The 17629-nt window shown below is 35.8% G+C and overlaps 1 protein-coding gene across 1 annotated transcript in view; it reads right to left on the bottom strand.

Annotated features, from left to right (window-relative positions):
- Positions 1-381: 381 nt before the first annotated feature.
- Positions 382-17629, bottom strand: part of GTF2B (general transcription factor IIB) — a 31253-nt gene continuing 14005 nt past the window's right edge. Inside the window, exons 3-7 of the mRNA XM_052637560.1 lie at positions 7746-7879; positions 5123-5269; positions 4653-4782; positions 3252-3533; positions 382-783 (exon numbers count right to left, since the gene is read on the bottom strand). Of these exons, the coding sequence (XP_052493520.1) occupies positions 650-783; positions 3252-3533; positions 4653-4782; positions 5123-5269; positions 7746-7879 (827 nt within the window). The 3' untranslated portion in view covers positions 382-649. The remainder of the gene's footprint in view (positions 784-3251; positions 3534-4652; positions 4783-5122; positions 5270-7745; positions 7880-17629) is intronic.

Genomic DNA, 17629 nt, shown 5'->3' with positions numbered 1-17629 from the left:
TACTACTAATTATTTACTAGCATCATATTCCGCTCAATTAGCTCACTGAGAAAAAACACATACTTACACATCCTTACATTTCTAAAGCCAGTGCCTTTCAAGGCCCTATTTAATCACTTCTTGCTTATTAATACCCAAGTATTAAAAAATCACACACATACCCTCTTTCAAACTGCAAACTAAGTATGTTCAATAGTGGTTCCTCAAAAGCCTGTATATTTCCAGAACTTTATTAAAATAAGAAAAGTAAATATATATGAAAACAGTAATGGAAAACAAGGACCTCTATCAGCTTTATTAGCTGCAATATGCATTATATGTAATTATATATATAAATTTAAAAATTACATGTAATATAACAAAAACTTTAGTTTTGAAAAATGTTTTATTCAAGAATTTCAAATATTTTCCAAAATACAGTTTCCTAGATTGCTACAAAAGAAAGCAAATTTAATATGAAATTTAAATCATTAAATATGTTTCACTAGTATATACATTTAGAATGCCAAGCAATTTATATTTAGCCCTGGAATGCGTACCATGTCTTTCATTTTTCCTTATTAAAGGCTCAATCCAGCACTTGGGATATAGGCTATGTACAACAGGCAAAGTTCAGTGTTCACAGGAATTTCACATTAGCTTCCTCAACTTACAGCTGTGGTAGTTTGTCCACAGGGGTGTCAAATTTGAAGTCTGTAGGAAACAGATCTGGGGCCCGAGGATAGATTAGTCTGTACGACTGCCTGATTGTAACATCAGCAACACCAGCAATATCTCCAATCTCTACGAGACAAAAATCAAAGTATTAAGTATAACTTCCATCCTAACTCCCTTCTACCTGCATTCTAATTTTGGGACCTGGTAGTATAAAATGTCTAAGTGAAAAAGAAAACAAAAATATTTTTAACAGTTAGAAAGTAGGGCTACAGTAACAACAATAATGGTCTCAATATCTATTATCTTGAAGGGTTGTTGAATTAACATTAAAAAGTTTTACTATATGTAAAACATCTGAACAGTTCGGGGCATAGCAGAATGTGTGATAACTATTATACTGCTTACTGTATTTAGAATGGACTTCTCCACAATAAATTTTTTTGAGGATCACAAAAGTAATCCACGAATACATTCTTGTAAAGAAATTCACTTTATTATTTCTGTGTTTTAAAGTTCCCCTATATCTCCCCTAGCAAACCTCTATTAAGAGGTTCTTATAAGGTTAAAACCAAGTGGGATCACACTATAAATATTTTTCTCCAAACTCTTTTTTCTATTTAACACATCTGAGATCAAATAGCTATATATTACAGCATGATGTAGATGGTTTTCACTATTATAAACACATACTGGAGCATATATACTGAGCTCATTTGAGTTATTTCTATACTAAAGAATCCAAGGATCTGCATTTACCATTTAAACTCAAGTGTGACTTTTTTCTTTTTTTAAATGAAGTCCCAAAGGACTGCCACATGACAATTATTTGGTTAGTTATACTTAATCAAAATAGATTTTTAAAACACACCCTTTAATACAACCTCATTTTATCTTTCAGAGTTTTATCTTTTCCAGTTCGATATCAGTGAGATTTTATGGCTTTAAAGTGTGGATGCAGCCATCAGTAAATAATTTTAAATTTCCTTATGTTACATTCTATTTTTCTGGACATAAATACCAATGAATATAAACTGTATGTATATCAGCTAGCTGCTGGGCAGGGAAAGAAAGGACCTTATATTTCAAGAAAACCCATCATGTGAAACACAAACAGAAAGTGTCAAGATGATTAAAATAAACTTTACAACTATTAATAGGAATGAAGGTAAGGACAATCTGCCCAGCCACAGCTTCTCAATTTTCCAAGAAGACTCAAAATTTTCTTGAAAAGTACAAGTGGAGCCCAAAGGGAATGGATAATGGCACATTTAAATACCTAATGGCTGGCTGCTTCTGTCTAATCGTCTTCTATATAATTTACTACTTTTATTAACATAGGAGCATACAGCCTAAGCTGAGGTAAAGGCTATTCTGAATAAGGCATTCAGTTATTGCAGCAAGTAATTTCACTTCCTCACTTTTAAATTTACAACTGCTCCTTTCTCTTTATAAAACTTTTTGCAGATCACAGAAGTAATTAATTAGTGAATGCTGTGTGTTGTGCTGGAGGAGAAAATGGCAACCCACTCCACTATTCTCCCCTGAAAAACCCCATGGACAGAGGAGCCTGCTGGGCTACAGTCCAAAAGGTCGCAAAGAGTCAGACACAACTGAGTGACTGGGCAGAGCACAGCACACAGCTTCTCTTTCTTTATAAATCTTTTTGAGGATCACAGAATTAACACATACATGCTTATAAAGAAATTCACTTAATATTTGTCTGAAAGTTCTACAACAGTAAATTAAAAAATAGCTGAAGGCTGAACAGTATTTTCATGAAGAAACTGTGAACAGCATACAAAAGAAGAAAGGGAATAGATTTCACAGAAAGGCAAAACTTGATGCTCAGCACACATTTATAGTGTGCCTATCTGTAGGGTTCATGCCAGCTCCAGAGAAACAAAGCATGGCTGCCTCCTATCAAGACTTAAAAGGTAAGTTTTGAGGTGGGGAAAAAGACTATTCCAAATAGCCAGAAATATTTAGGGGATACAAATAAAAACAACTTCTAAAAATGAAAAAAAAAAAAATGCATGAACTAAAATTACTTAATTCAAATGAACAAAAAAGTTAAGTACATGGGGTTATGCCCGCAAAATATTTTTATTTATGAGCCACTTAAAAGCAAAATATTGTATTTTCTTAAGTTTTGATGCTAAGGAACTACCTCTTAAACATAGGCTCTGGATATTTACTGTCACACCTCAGAGAACTGCAGGTTCATTTCCAGACCCCTAAAATAAAGCCAATATTGCAATAAAGCGAAACAGATGAATTTTTTGGTTTCCTAGTACATAATAAAAAATTATGTTTACACTGTAGCTTAAGTGTGCAAAATAATTTTGTCTAAAAAAAGAACACACATACCCTAATTAAAAAAAAACTTTTATTACTAAAAAACAAAAATGTTAACCATCATCTAACAAACAGAATTGCCATAAATCTTCCATTAGTTAAAAAAAAAAAATGCAGTGTCTGTGAGGTACAACAGAATGAGGTATGGCTGTACCTGCTTCATACCTTAAAATGGACATACAATCACATACTACAGCCTTCACAATTTTACCAATACTCTTCCTGATAAAGAATCCTACCTTTCTGGGTCCTTTTCTCAGCTGATGCCTGTGAGGCCATGTAAATAGCAGCTGCTGCCACAGATATCGGGCTCCTTCCAGGAACCAAATCCAGTTCCACAGCTTTACGGGCTATATGAGTCGCTGCCATCTGTACTTGCTTAGGAAGACAAAGGTTGGAACAAAACCTGGACATGAAGTCCCCAGTTGTAATCAAATCCACACTGGTTTCTAAAGCTTTCAGAATAAGTTTAAAACATCGACCAATTTCTTTCTTAGAAATTCGTGATACAGCGCATATTTCTAAAAGACAAAAAAGGTTTAAATAAATAAATCCACCTAGGCCATGTAGTTCACCTTATAAATCTATCATTTTTTATTATAAAAGTAATATACTGCAAAATTCTATCCTGCCTTAAAGATCAATCTAATTCTCTCAGTGATACTTCTCACAAAACTAATTTAAAATTTCTCAATTAATTTAAATGTTTACAACAGCTTTAAAAAAGAAAAAGCTAAATGTAGGTCTTACTATTTCAAAATATTAACTTCTCTGAAGTTTCAATTCACCCAAGTTTCTTCAATCAATCAAAAATTTCTTTGATATGTATTAATCTGTTCTAAGGGGTATATCAGGAAAATGAAAGAAAATATTCAAACTAAAGAATGCCTCTCAAGTTACACAGTGTCATACATACATGCAATCCCTGCAATTACAGACAACAGCAAAATGTGATCAAGTATTTGACCCTGTTCTAAAATTTCAACTAACACTAAGAATAAATTTAACAGAAGTCTTAGTTTTAGCTGCAAGAACCATTGCCTCTTCAGTGTGACACAAGAAAACATATAAAATATTCCTGGATGAATGAAGGGTAATTATAGTCTTAAGCTAAGATGTCCAAGTATCACAGCAACATTGAATAAGCTGTAATGTTTTCATGCATAAACTGAAAACTACATGAAAAATATTAGTTCTATCAAAGCCTTCAACCTAGCTAAAAATGAAAACTGTCTAACTCTAGAGAAAAAATTTCATTGATTCTAAGGCTTGACTCTCTCACCTGTAGAGACCTGTGCTGGGAGCAGAAACTTTGCTGTACATCCAGTGTACACACTTGCAACAAAGGATTCTGAGGCCAGGCCTCAAAGCTCACAAAATACAGTCAGAAGACCTTACTAACAGGGCTTACATGGACTAACATGACTTTACAGGGGAAAACAGCCTGAAAAGAACATGATCAATATGATCATAGAATTTTTGTCAAGGAACAAAATAAGGTGCTGTTTACAAAGATACTTACGTGGATTACTGTATGTAACCAGGAAGCTTAATTTACTAAGCATCTAAGCTGCTGACTTTGGCCTGTCACTTTAATATGAAATAGATTAACATTTCTATCTAAACAATTAAAAACTTACCTTTAAATGTTCTAGGAACCCCTTCCTGTCTGCAGGCAATATAAAGACAAGCAGAAGCTATGGCATCATTGGCTCTCCCCTTTAGGCTCTTCTGTTCATACACTTGCTTGAATAGGTTATTTGTTCGATCCTTCAAAGCAGAGAAAAGTGAAAGTCGCTCAGTCATGTCTGACTCTCTTTGTGACCCCATGGACTATACAATCCATGGAATTCTCCAGGCCAGAATACTGCGGTGGGTAGCCTTTCCCTTATCCAGCAGATCTTCCCAACCCAGGGATCGAACCCAGGTCTCCTGCCTTGCAGGTGGATTCTTTACCAGCTGAGCCATGAGGGAAGTCATCATAGCAGAGAAACTAGGTTTAATTAATTCTAGGCCATTTAATTAACCATAATAGCAAACTTTCATGTGTTCACTAAAATTATGCTAAGTCAAAGCCAGCACAGTTTACAGAATATAGACAAGAACTTACAACTATATTTCGAGGGAGGTTGATTCTGTCTGCCATGGTAGTGATTTCTTTAAATGCATTCATCATTGCCCGATCAGAACTACTCATGGTTCTCCTATTCTGGTACTTAGAATTACCAAATTCATCAAAACTTGCAGCTCCTGTACCCTATAAAACAAAGTTTTATAACTTATGCAAAAAAAACTCTGAAAACCTGAATGAACAATTATTCCAAGAAAACAACTTGCACAATCTGACTCCATATTGCCCAAGAAATCTACCCCGAGCAACCTCTATTCCTCAAAGAAAAAATACCAGGTTTTAAGGTGGTTTTAAAGAGTTTTTCTAGCAAATACTTTAAGTGAAAAATATTATTACAGAATAACATAAACAATGAAATTTCACAGACCTAGGAGGAAAATCACGATTATCTCCAAAAGGTGCTTAAAAAAGGTAAGCAAACAAATCTCCCAAGTCCAGACCCAGCACACTGATTAATGGAAAAACATTAGCAGCATTACCACTAAAAGTCAGAAGACAAAAATGCCTCCTGTCACTACCATTTTCTAACACTGTACTAAAAAAACTAGCCAGTATGACATGATTATAACTATAAAATGTAATTGTATAACAATTGTATTAGTACAATTATATTAAAATTCAGCAGGAAAGAGATATCAAGTACAAATCTGAGACCAAACTGATAAACTATCTTCAGATAATATCTCTGTATATACCTAGAATTATTCAAGAAAATCACTCAAACTGTAATGAATTCATCAGAGTGGCAAGGTCAAAATTAACAGAAATCAATAGCCTACATACGTGTAAATCAATCAGAACATGCAAGAAAAACCTGCAATTACAACAGCAACAAAAAAGACAAAATATTTAGATTAACTTAGAAGGAAAACTTTAAAACACCCACTGAAGGACAGATATGACCTAAGGAAATGCATACTATATTTCTGGATAAGATTTTTCATTAAGAAGTCAGTTTTCCCTGAGCCAATTTGAAAATAAATCTAACCCAACAGTGAAAATAATTACCAAGTTTTTGTTTTTTTTTAAATAAACAAAGTTATTCTAACATTAAATGGAAAAGACCACTGAAGAAAATGCTGAAAAGGTTATAAAAGACGACTGCTGGTGCTGCTGCTAAGTCGCTTCAGTCGTGTCCAACTCTGTGCGACCCCACAGACGGCAGCCCACCAGGCTCCCCCGTCCCTGGGATTCTCCAGGCAAGAACATTGGAGTGGGTTGCCATTTCCTTCTCCAATGCATCAAAGTGAAAAGTGAAAGTAAAGTCGCTCAGTTGTGTCCTACTCCCAGCGACCCCATGGACTGCAGCCTACCAGGGTCCTCCATCCATGGGATTTTCCAGGCAAGAGTACTGGAGTGGGGTGCCATTGCCTTCTCCATAAAAGACGACTAATGCTCCCAAATATTAGAATAGCGTAGTGTGTCCTTAGACAACTAAGACCAGGTTAGAGAAAGGATAAAAAGTCCAGAAATATTCCCAAATACATACAGAAATTTAACATATGACAAATGTAGCATCTTAAAAAATTTCTTTGCCACAAATGCATAAATAATTGTCAAAGGAATCAAAAGAACATAGTAGCAGTGGTTACCTGTTTCTGACAGGGAAAAGGGACTGTGGTAGAAACAGTTTAGGGGTCAAGAGTGAGGAAAACTACTGTTCTTTTTATGTATCTTTGAATCATGTATTTCCTACTGGAAAAAAGTAAACATTAAAAAAAGTAACAGTATTAAATTAGTTGTAATCTTAAAATTTGAAAACATTCTTAGTATATATTTTTCCAGCCTGTAAAGCCACATGCAGAAACTACCTACTTTTAAATACTCATTGTTAACTTTTTAACTTAGCCCACATCATGTTTTTCAAACTTAGTATGTAATTTATAGGGCATGAAAAAATGACCTGCTTTTGCATAATTCCTTAAAAATAGACTATGCAGTAGTATAAATTAAGTCCTAAAATAGCATATGCTTCCTGGATGAGTTCTTTGAAATAATGCCACTATTACTTCCAATTCAGAGAGCAGAGCAACAACCAGCCAGGCTGCCAGGAAGATTACGCTACTGCTTCTATGTAACAGCAGCAGGTGCCATTGACTGAACACATTATATACACTACATGTGTATAGATACTTTATACATATTTCCATGTAACCCTCAGAATGTCTCTGAGGTTGCAGTATTCTCACTTTACTGATGAGAAAAGTAGAGCTTAGGAGAGTCATAAATTCACCATTATTGGCAAATAGTCTATGATACAGTCATCCAATTTATCTTAGTGATCTTGAGGGAAAACAGAAAAGATTACTAGGAACATTTTAATATGAACTCAAAGAGCCTACAGTACTCAATTTTTTTGTGCAAAACTGCTTCATTAAAACAAGGGCCTAAGATACAGAGTCTGTAACTTCAATGCATTAGTCTCCCATTTAAGACAGAGAAATAAACAAGGCAGCCGTCAGTACCACTAGCCTCAGTGGCTCATCTTACTCTCCGATAGAGAGTCCTCCCTGGAACAGCGACTGATAATTTTGCGAAGTTTCCAATCTCCAGGTCTTTGGTCAGTCTGCACCTGGCATTTCCTGCCAAATGGATTTATTACCTTGCCAATCATAGTAGACAAATCTCCATCACTCAGAAGAGGATTCTGAGAATCTCCAACTCGAGATGGATCTTTTGTTGCTTTATCATTGCTGAAAGTTCTCCACTCAGATCCTACATCAATAACTCGGTCACCTGAGAATATAAATGGAAATCTGAATTGTCTCGTCAAGATAGGATTTATTTAACACAGCCTAAAGCCCAACTTATTTCTTTTATTCCCAGAAAATCTCAACACGAACATCAGGCTTCAGCTTAAGTATCTTGTCTCAGACTTTTATCTTAAAGTATTCCTATTTTGACAGTTCTATAATAACCCTCTTCAAACATTATGCTATGATTAGCTGTATTTTAACTTCTGGAATAAAGAAGTAGACAAAATAAAGACAAAAATAAAGTTAATCAAGTGATAAAAAAATAAGGTAACAATGAAGAATCAAGATTTGGAAAAAAAAAAAAAAAGAATCAAGATTTGAACAAAACGTGCAACAGGCACAGAAATAAAAACCAGAAAACACTGTTCATGATGTTATTAATATACAGTTTAAAGAAATTACAAAGTTTTCATGGGCAATGCTCTGCAAAGAACTAAGCCTAAGGGGATACGTTAGTAACTATTTGAAAATATTGAAAATATTTGGGGGTCAAATAATTCATACAGAATAAACTTAAGCCTAGAATCAGTAAGCAGAAAGGTAGGTAAACTTTTATTTTTACACAAAGAAGCAGTGGCTAAAAACGCCACGCCAAGAAACCAGACAGGTAGATTTGGTGTAGATTACTGCTTTGAGGGGAATGCTCAACGGCTGGTAATACCTCTACAACAGACAAGCGTTAACAAGAACACCTGCATTTGCCAGTCACTGTGCCCTTTGTAAATGTTATTTTTCAATCCTTAAGGCTTTATAAAAATAGGTATCACTTTTATTGCCACATTAAAAATAAAATTAATTTGCCTAACATCACACAACTAGAACTGAAATGCGAATGGGATTCCAGAATCTGATCTATACTGCATTTATAAAACATTAGCTTTTCACCAATGTGATAAAATTAAAAGCAGGAACCAGGCCATTTTCATCTGTGCCTATATACAGCAAACAGAAAGGAATGGAAGAAATAAGTTATCTCAGTAGTTAAAAAAAAGTTGATATTGACAGTCAATTAATATAATGGTTAACAGTATGGACTCTATCAGTTGCTGTTTAGCCTTGGACAAACTTCCTCATTTCTATAGTAGTGCAATGATTCAGCTTTAAATTTCCCCAATTACCTTATTTTAAATAAATTAAATAATACAGTTTCAATCCATATGAAGTGCTTAAAAACCAGTTCACACCTGTGCTGGATTCATGTCAATGTATGGCAAAACCTATACAGTATTGTAAAGTAAAATAAAGTTAAAAAAAAAAAACAACCAGTTCAAAGTAAGTTGCTTGATATTAGCTATTTAATGCTATAAAAATAAGATGACATTCTGACAGTTTGTTATTAATTCTGAATAAGAAGAGCACCAGTTGTAAAACATTAACCTCCATACTAGACTTTAAAAGTATCAGAGTGCTCTGCTGCAGTATTTGGTATGTAGGACAGCAAAGGAGGTCGGGAGAGAACAGAAGGAACTCAATGCAGACTGCTGAACTTTTTATATATGGTAAACTAAAATGCTTATTGGAGAAGGCAATGGCACCCCACTCCAGTACTCTTGCCTGGAAAATCCCATGGACAGAGGAGCCTGGTAGGCTGCAGTCCATGGGGTCACTAAGAGTTATTAAACAGAGTAGAGTGATCTGACTTAGGGTTTTAGTTTAGAAAACAAGTAAATACATAACAGAATCATTCCTGATGATTTGGGGAAGACTTTTTCTTCTTTGAATACTCAAATCACTTAGGAATAAACAGATCTCACTTGGACTACCACATGTCCATGTCACAAGGCAAGTGGGATAGAGATAGGAACACCACTTGCCACACCTTAGGCAGTGAAAATGGCCAAGGAAAGCAGAAGCTAGATCAGGTAAGGCAACTTCTGTGGATCAGAGATTTAGCAGGTGGCCCAAAATAAGGAGAAAAAGTTACATGAATGGGATGGTCAAGATGCGTTTCTCGGTTTCCTCCTAATAAGGGCAAACATCACTAAACATGAGAAGCAATTCTAATTATGTAAATTAATAATGAGTTTTAAAACTTACCTGACATTAATGTAAAATCTGTAACTGTGCAGAGCTTTACTACAATACTAAGCAAGGCCCATGTCTCAGAGAGACTACTCTAAAGAGACTGATTTTTGTTCCTTTTTACAGAAGAGTAGCTGCTTACAAGAAACAGTTATATAAGCAAATTAAAATTACCTGTATTCCCAACACCCAAAGATAGCCACTGTCAATACTGTGGCATATATTTTCTCTTCCATTCACCTGTATACATACTTTTTTTGTGAGATTAAAATTATAGTGTCTATTTCATTACAAGCTCTTCTCACTAAATTTCTAATCAAAACACCAAAACAAAACTTTTAGACAAAGTTTAGCCCTTTCAATAGTATCCACTCCTCAAAGTGTTGCCAGTCTCCATTCTTCATATTTTCAACGGGAGAAAAGTGAATCTAACTTTACTAATCAGTCAAATAAAAACACACAACAAAAACTTCTGCAGCCTTCAAATCTAGATTTACTTAAAAATTTAAGTGAAAAAAATCAAATGCTATCATTAACTTTTAACACTTTAACACAATGGATGTATGAAGAGACTACTTTCCTTATCTTTACTAGCATCTTTTCAGTCTCTCTGGAACACTAAAGATACAGTACTAGTTTGCTAGTAGCATGCTTCATTTCATAGCATTTTCCTTTTGACCAGAAATTAACTTACCATGAGTTTCTTTTGTGGTTGCTTTTACTGCCTCAAAAAAGTTGGATGAGGAGAGGAAAAAAAAAAGTTGGCCTAGGATAGTATAAATAGAAAGCCCAGAACTGGGTAGTGATGTAATTTTTCCACATACGTGGGGATGGTCTACATGACTCATTCAACAATCTGTGGTTTGTGCTCAGAGTCATTCCCTCTTTTTATACTTTACTGCTCAAAACATAGCATTTATAGAAAATAAAATTTCCAAAATAACTCAAATAGCACATCATGAAGCTACAACTAGACCATCAGATTATCTGCATGAGTAATAAGAAATACAGCAGATCATTCAGAAAAAAAGTCAGAACACATAAAAGATTTTCTTGAAGCACATCTAAACGCGGTCGCACTTTTTAACGTTGCTCTGGAAGGAAACTGCATTAGAGTCTTTTCAGGGAGTAGTGTACAAGGCAGCCGTACTGTTTAGGTATAGTCAACCTCTGACAAGCAGAAGCCCGACAATTAGCACATATGCGCATAACATATAACCTCACATAGCCTTTTACTGTTCTACAAACAGAGAAACAAGCCAACTTTTAACAGTTCCTTTTTAAACCACACCCTGATTTTTATAAAATCAACAACAGATAAAAAGTCTATATATAAAATTTAATAGCAAAATCACAGCACTACTAAAATATATGTAATAGCACTATTCCTCCCTCCATCTATATTATGTGATCTCTTAACACTCTGATAAGTTCCCATCCAAAAAGGTAAAGAGATTCAATATGTATACACACATGCACAATTCTCAATCCACATTATCAGAAAGGTGTCTGCAGAGTATTAACTAAGACATTTTACTATATTCTAAAGCAGTGGGTTTCATCTCTCTTTTTTCAGGAAGAAATTGAGAGTAACTGCCAAAATCATTCACACTAGTTTAAAACTGTTCAACTACTTTGGCACACACCTACCCTATGATTTGTGCTACTGAGCCTCTGCTCCAGAACCCAGGAGCTGCAGCGACTGAGCTCACACGCCGCAGCAACAGAAGCCCAAGCACCCTAGAGCTCGTGCTCCAACGAGAAGCATGCGCACTGCCCCTAGAGAGCAGCCCTTGCTCTCCACAACCAGAGAAGGCCCAGGCAACACCGAAGACCCAGCACAGCCGAAAATTATATAAACAGTTTAAAAGTCTCACTTTCTAACTAGAAATTGCTATTGTATTTCATATGCCTATATTTGGCCACTTTTTAATAGACTTAATTTTTTAAAAATGATCTAAATAATCCAGATATAGAGTCCCATTAATGGCAAGGAACTTGTTCCCTTTCCAATGCTTAACTCCCATTTATATTTTGTATCTAAAGCACTTGTCAGAACCTTCAAAACAATGCCTTTGATTTAAAACAAAAAATGTCCCCGATACTTCAACATTATGCATGAAAGTGACAGGTGAACTGAAAGTCTTCTGTTAAAGCATCAAGCATTATTGTACTCTAACTCAGAGTATCTTAAATGAGGAAAAAGTGTTGTGTTTATTAAATGTCTATCATCTCAGTAGACTACAGTATTTATTACATAGTATCTTCTTACATAGTACATTGTAGGCCATTATTCTTCTAGTATTTATGTGTTAAGATAAACTAAATTATTTGGAGATAATAAACAGATTCAGAAGTTAGGTGGCTTAAAACGAAGATTTCTTTCTTATTCACATTACCTGTGTATAGAAGGGGACAGGACTGCTTTCTATGCAGTCCTTACTCAGAATGACGGAATTCCTACCTCTTGAGACAAGCCAGTGATCACGGCTGGGGAATGAATTATGACTGACTTAATCTTTTCCAATAGTAACATTTCTACTCACAGGCCACCAGCCACGGCCAAAGCCAGCCATGGGATGTTTAAATTCAGAATGAGCGGGGAAATAAAACTGTACCATGTGGCCCAAGAGAAGAACCAGAAATATCAGTGAGTGGTCATTGGTACTAAGTAAATAAAATCAGCAAATAAATTTGACAATCAGCAAATAAAACTCAAGCTTTGTATTTTTGTGGATTTATGTATAAATTAATTTTTAAAAGATTGTTCTATGACTTCTTTCTGTGTCACAAGACAAACAGGAATGAGAGTTAACTTCACTGTATTACATCATTTGTCACAGAGAACTAATCCATCAGTAAAATTGTAGGTCCCTTCAAGGTAACATTTTTACTGGTCAGCTGAGTACAAATTTCTGTTAATAAAACTTTTTAAATGTTAAAAGGATACATTCCCCAGTGGTGCACAGGAGTCTTGATTTTGCAACCCTAAGGTCTTTTGTGAGCAATGTAAAGTTTTCTTGTACCTTTAATACTTTATCATATTCACCTGGATCTTCAAATAGTACCATAATGGCTACCTTGTCTTAACCACCTTCCAAAATTCACTCTCTATATTCTTAGGTTTGTTTTCGGTTTTACTGATTCAATTTTCTAGAATGTTAAATCAGCTTATTGCTATCTAAAACAGTTTTACTGTGTTTGTCTCCTTGTGCTATCTTCTTTCTGACCCTTTTTAATAGAGACATTAAAGGAGCTTTATTTCATTGATCACAAAAAAGCAGTTATTTTCTATAATTTTTTATTGGTAAACTGTATCAGGAGAGGGCTTCCCTGGTAGCTCAGCTGGTAAAGAATCTGCCTGCAATGCAGGAGACCCTGGTTTGATTCTTGGTTCAAGAAGATGCCCTGGAGAAAGTAACTGGCTACCCACTCCAGTATTCTGGCCTGGAGAATTCCACGGAGTATACAATCCATTGGGTTGCAGAGTCAGACACGACTGAGCAACTATCACTATTACCAGGAGAAGAATTTTCTGTTAAGTCCACAGGACTGCTGTTCCTCCACTGTAGCTTGTATTCATAAGCCTCAGGTTGATTTTTATGCTTATTTATCCTATAATGAATTATCAATCAAAGTCCACTGGAAAACCTTCCAATCCACCACCTCAAGTATTCTCAGCCTCTCTGGATACTCAAAAATCCCTGGTAGACAGAAAAGAACCCAAACAAAACTAAGCTTCTGGTATGATTCAAAAAATGTATCATATTAGAAAAGATACAGGTAGACTTGTAATTAAAGCAAAAACAATAAAAAGTAACAAAAAATAAATAAATAAATAACTTCAACAAGATAGAACTTTCTCAGGTTACCAGTCTATGAGTTATAATAGTTTTGGATTGGTGTGACTCCCTGTCTTTTTGAGAAGCCATCCTCATCGTGATTTGCACTCTGCAGCGTATGATGACTATTGGTAGTTCCCTCCATCATATTGTTCTAGCCAATGGGAAGCAGAAAAAGGGAAAGCAGATCCCTTAGGGCTGGTTCTAGAGTTGCACCAATCTTCTCTACTTTACAAAGCATCTTAGAATTCAATCACATGGCCACAGCTAACTACAAGGGAAGATGGGAAATACAGGCTAGCTGAGCAGCCATGGGACCAGTTAAAATTCAGGGATTCTTATTATTTAAGAAAGAAGTGGGGCTTCCCTGGAGGTTCAGTGGTAAGGAATCCGCCTGCCAATGCAGGAAACAAGGGTTCGATCCCTGGTTTGGGAAGATCCCACATGTTGTGGAGCAATTAAGCCTGAGTGTCACAACTGTTGAGCCTGTGCTCTAGAGCTCATGAGCTGCAATTACTGAGCTTGGAAGCTGTAACCACTGAAGCCTGCATGCCCTAGAGCTCGTGCTCTGCAACAAGAGAAGTCACTGCAATGAGAAGCCCAGGCAACACAAGTAAAGTAGCCACCACTCACCACAACTAGAGAAAAGTCTGTGCAACAACGAAGGCCCAGCACAGCCAAAAATAAATAAACAAAATTACAAAGAAAAACACAATATATCAATAATACAATGATCTTAAAAAAAAAGAAAAGAGTTCAGTAATAGCTACTGGGAAACAACCAGCAGTTTCTGCTACATGGAGTAATGCGATCAAGAGAAAGAAAGTATATCCCCTAGAAACAAGGTACTTTGCCTGACAGTCTAAAGGAAACAGTTCAGTTCAGTCGATCAGTCGTGTCTGACTCTTTGTGACCCCATGAATCGCAGCACGCCAGGCCTCCCTGTCCATCACCAACTGCCGGAGTTCACTCAAACTCACATCCATTGAGTCGGTGATGCCATCCAGCCATCTCATCTTTCGTCGTCCCTTTTTCCTCCTGCCCCCAATCCCTCCCAGCATCAGTCTTTTCCAATGACTCAACTCTTCGCATGAGGTGGCCAAAGTATTGGAGTTTCAGCTTTAGCATCAGTCCTTCCAAAGAACACCCAGGACTGATCTCCTTTAGAATGGACTGGTTGGCTCTCCTTGCAGTACACAGGGACAAATAAAACATTTAACCTTTGTACCAGGCAAGCTATTAAAGCTACAACCAATGGTATTTTGTAATACAACATCAAAATCATAATGGCTTAAGATAGCAATTTTAATAGAGGGGAAAACTGCAACCTACCAAAAGCAGCCAGGAAGCTAATACTGGAGAGATAAGTCTGACTGTCTAGCCTGACCTAGACTCAGGATATTTTTGTTTTCTGTTTTCTACTGTAAATTAACAAAAGAATTTTTTAAAATGGGATATTGAGAGGAACTGCCCCAAATTTCAAATCTTTCTGCCATCTTTCTGGAAAAGGATTTAAGTTATTTTGGCGTACCACCCACCTCTACTAGAGAATTAAGAATTAAGAGTCTTAGAATAGTATTTCCCAAGCTATTTGTTTTCATAAATTAGATTTTTCTAAAACCATTTAATTTAAAACAACAAAAGTTTTAAAAAAGCTTCAATAATCAAAATATATTATTATTCAGGACTTCCCAGGTGGTGCAGTGGTAAAGAATCCACCTGCCAAGGAGACATGGATTCAATCCCTGGGTTGGGAAAGATTCACTGCAAGAGGAAATGGCAACCCACTGCAGTATTCTTGCCTGGGAAATCTCATGGTCAGAGGAGCCTGGTGGGCTATAGCCCACAGAGTCTGTAGAGTCGAACATGACTGAAGCGACTTAGCACACACTGGGCTTTTACTAAGTTTCAGGCACTAAATGCTTTACATATGACATCCAGAATCTTCCCTAATATTTGAGAGACCTGAGGCAAAATTATAAGCAGAGATCAACAGGGTCGCAAAGAGTCAGATACGAAACTATTTAGGACTAAACAACAAACAATTATTATTATTTAAAATGGATAAGTCCAAAGCATTGAATTTTTTAATTAGGTCCCCTGGAAAACTGTTTAAGCCATCACATTGTATTTTTTAAATCTAATGCTGAAAATGAAATGCATCATTAGCTTCCACACCTTCCTCAGTCATCTAACCTTTCTCACATTTCAAAGAATCCAAATTTTTAGTCTAGGGTTACTATATATTCTTATCAGAAATCTTGCACTGATGATAACTTTGAAGGGAACTTTGGTCAAGAGATACTTCATAAAAAATACTATTAATAATGTAGTCAGTCTCTAAATACAAACCAAATCATGGTTAATTTCCCAGACCAGCCCATAAAAGCCTATTTTATCCATGTTTAGACCCTTGGAGAGGGGGTGAACCTGTACAAGTCAACAGTGATAATTACCATTTGGAAAATAGTTCCATCCTTGAATATGTGAACAGACCTTGCTTCTCCTGAAATACAGGCAGATTTGCAGCAGCAACATCTAAGCTACGGAGCTATGGCTCTGATAGGAGATGCATCTTACCTTAGCCACAATAACATTTAGTCATTCACACACTAATCCTTTCAGGCCTCTAACCTATGGTGTATGTTTCTTTACCCCTCTACCTGGAATGACTTTCCCTCCATAAACCCTAACATTCATAATGATCATGTTTTCAATGTAAATTCAACAGTAATTTCCTCAGGAAGTCACCACTTCCTTTCTAGTGCTCTCCTCAAACTCGGAAGATTTGTAATAGAACTTTTACCACTTTCTGTTGTTTCAATTCACCCCTTCCTTCCACACACTAGCCAAAAAGCTAGTCCAGAGCTTGCTTACTGCATCTCATCTTTCCAACACTCTCCCTGACCAGTAGTGCTTAACAGAAACACGTAGTACAACGACCAAAGGCTTTTCAAGTCCAACAGATCTAGATTTAAGTGACTGTGTCACTTACTAAACAGAGACTCTTGAGTTAATTATCCAAACACTCCAAGCATCAGTTTCCCTTTTTGTGAAACAAAAAAACTACCTACCTCAAAGAACAGCTAGCTGTGTTACCTAAGCAAAATTAGTTGTTCTCTAATGCTTCAGAGAAAGTAGCATCTATATTAAAAATTCTCAATTAGGTAAAAACACTGTGTCTGAGGGCTTCCAAGCCATGACAAAGTAAGAATTTGAAAATGAATACAAATACTCCTTACTTTAAAAATACAACTTGGCCATCTTAAACTAAATGTTTTCCTTTAGGAAGCATTGCTAATGCAAATTTAAAGATGATAATTTGATAATGTTTAAAATACTATAATTGCAGCATTAAATATGATAGACCAATAACAATCTCTAAAACACATTCTGCAAATGACCTGCTAGGGAGAATGGCATCTCAGACTTAGAATCACTTTTTTCCTACAAGGTTAAGAAAAAAGGAGTACTTACACTCCAAAATATGTATCACTGAAATCTCATACTAAAATTCTACTGTATATTTTATACATTACCTCATATGATTCTTAACAATTCCTAGTAAACATGAGATTTATAGTACATGCCCCTGCAGGGGGGCTGTACTTATTTTACATATAAAGAAAGCTAAGCTTGGAAAAATTATACAACTTGACCTAAGTCACATAACTCATTAAGTAGTAGAGCCAAGTCTAGACTCCAAGGCCAAGGACTACTAGTTTTTCCAGGAGCTATGGACACATACAGATATCTGGTTTACAGGAATAATTTGAAGTCTAGGTCTAGAGACATGGGAAACATGAGGGCAAAGATGAAAAGTCTAAAGAAGTACAGGGATCTCAAAGAATGTGGCAAATTATAAC

Source organism: Budorcas taxicolor, chromosome 3 (assembly GCF_023091745.1).
Source record: "Budorcas taxicolor isolate Tak-1 chromosome 3, Takin1.1, whole genome shotgun sequence".
NCBI classification, from domain to species: domain Eukaryota; kingdom Metazoa; phylum Chordata; class Mammalia; order Artiodactyla; family Bovidae; genus Budorcas; species Budorcas taxicolor.
The sequence above is the reverse complement of the archived record's forward strand: the minus strand, read 5'-3'. Positions and strand labels throughout refer to the sequence as shown.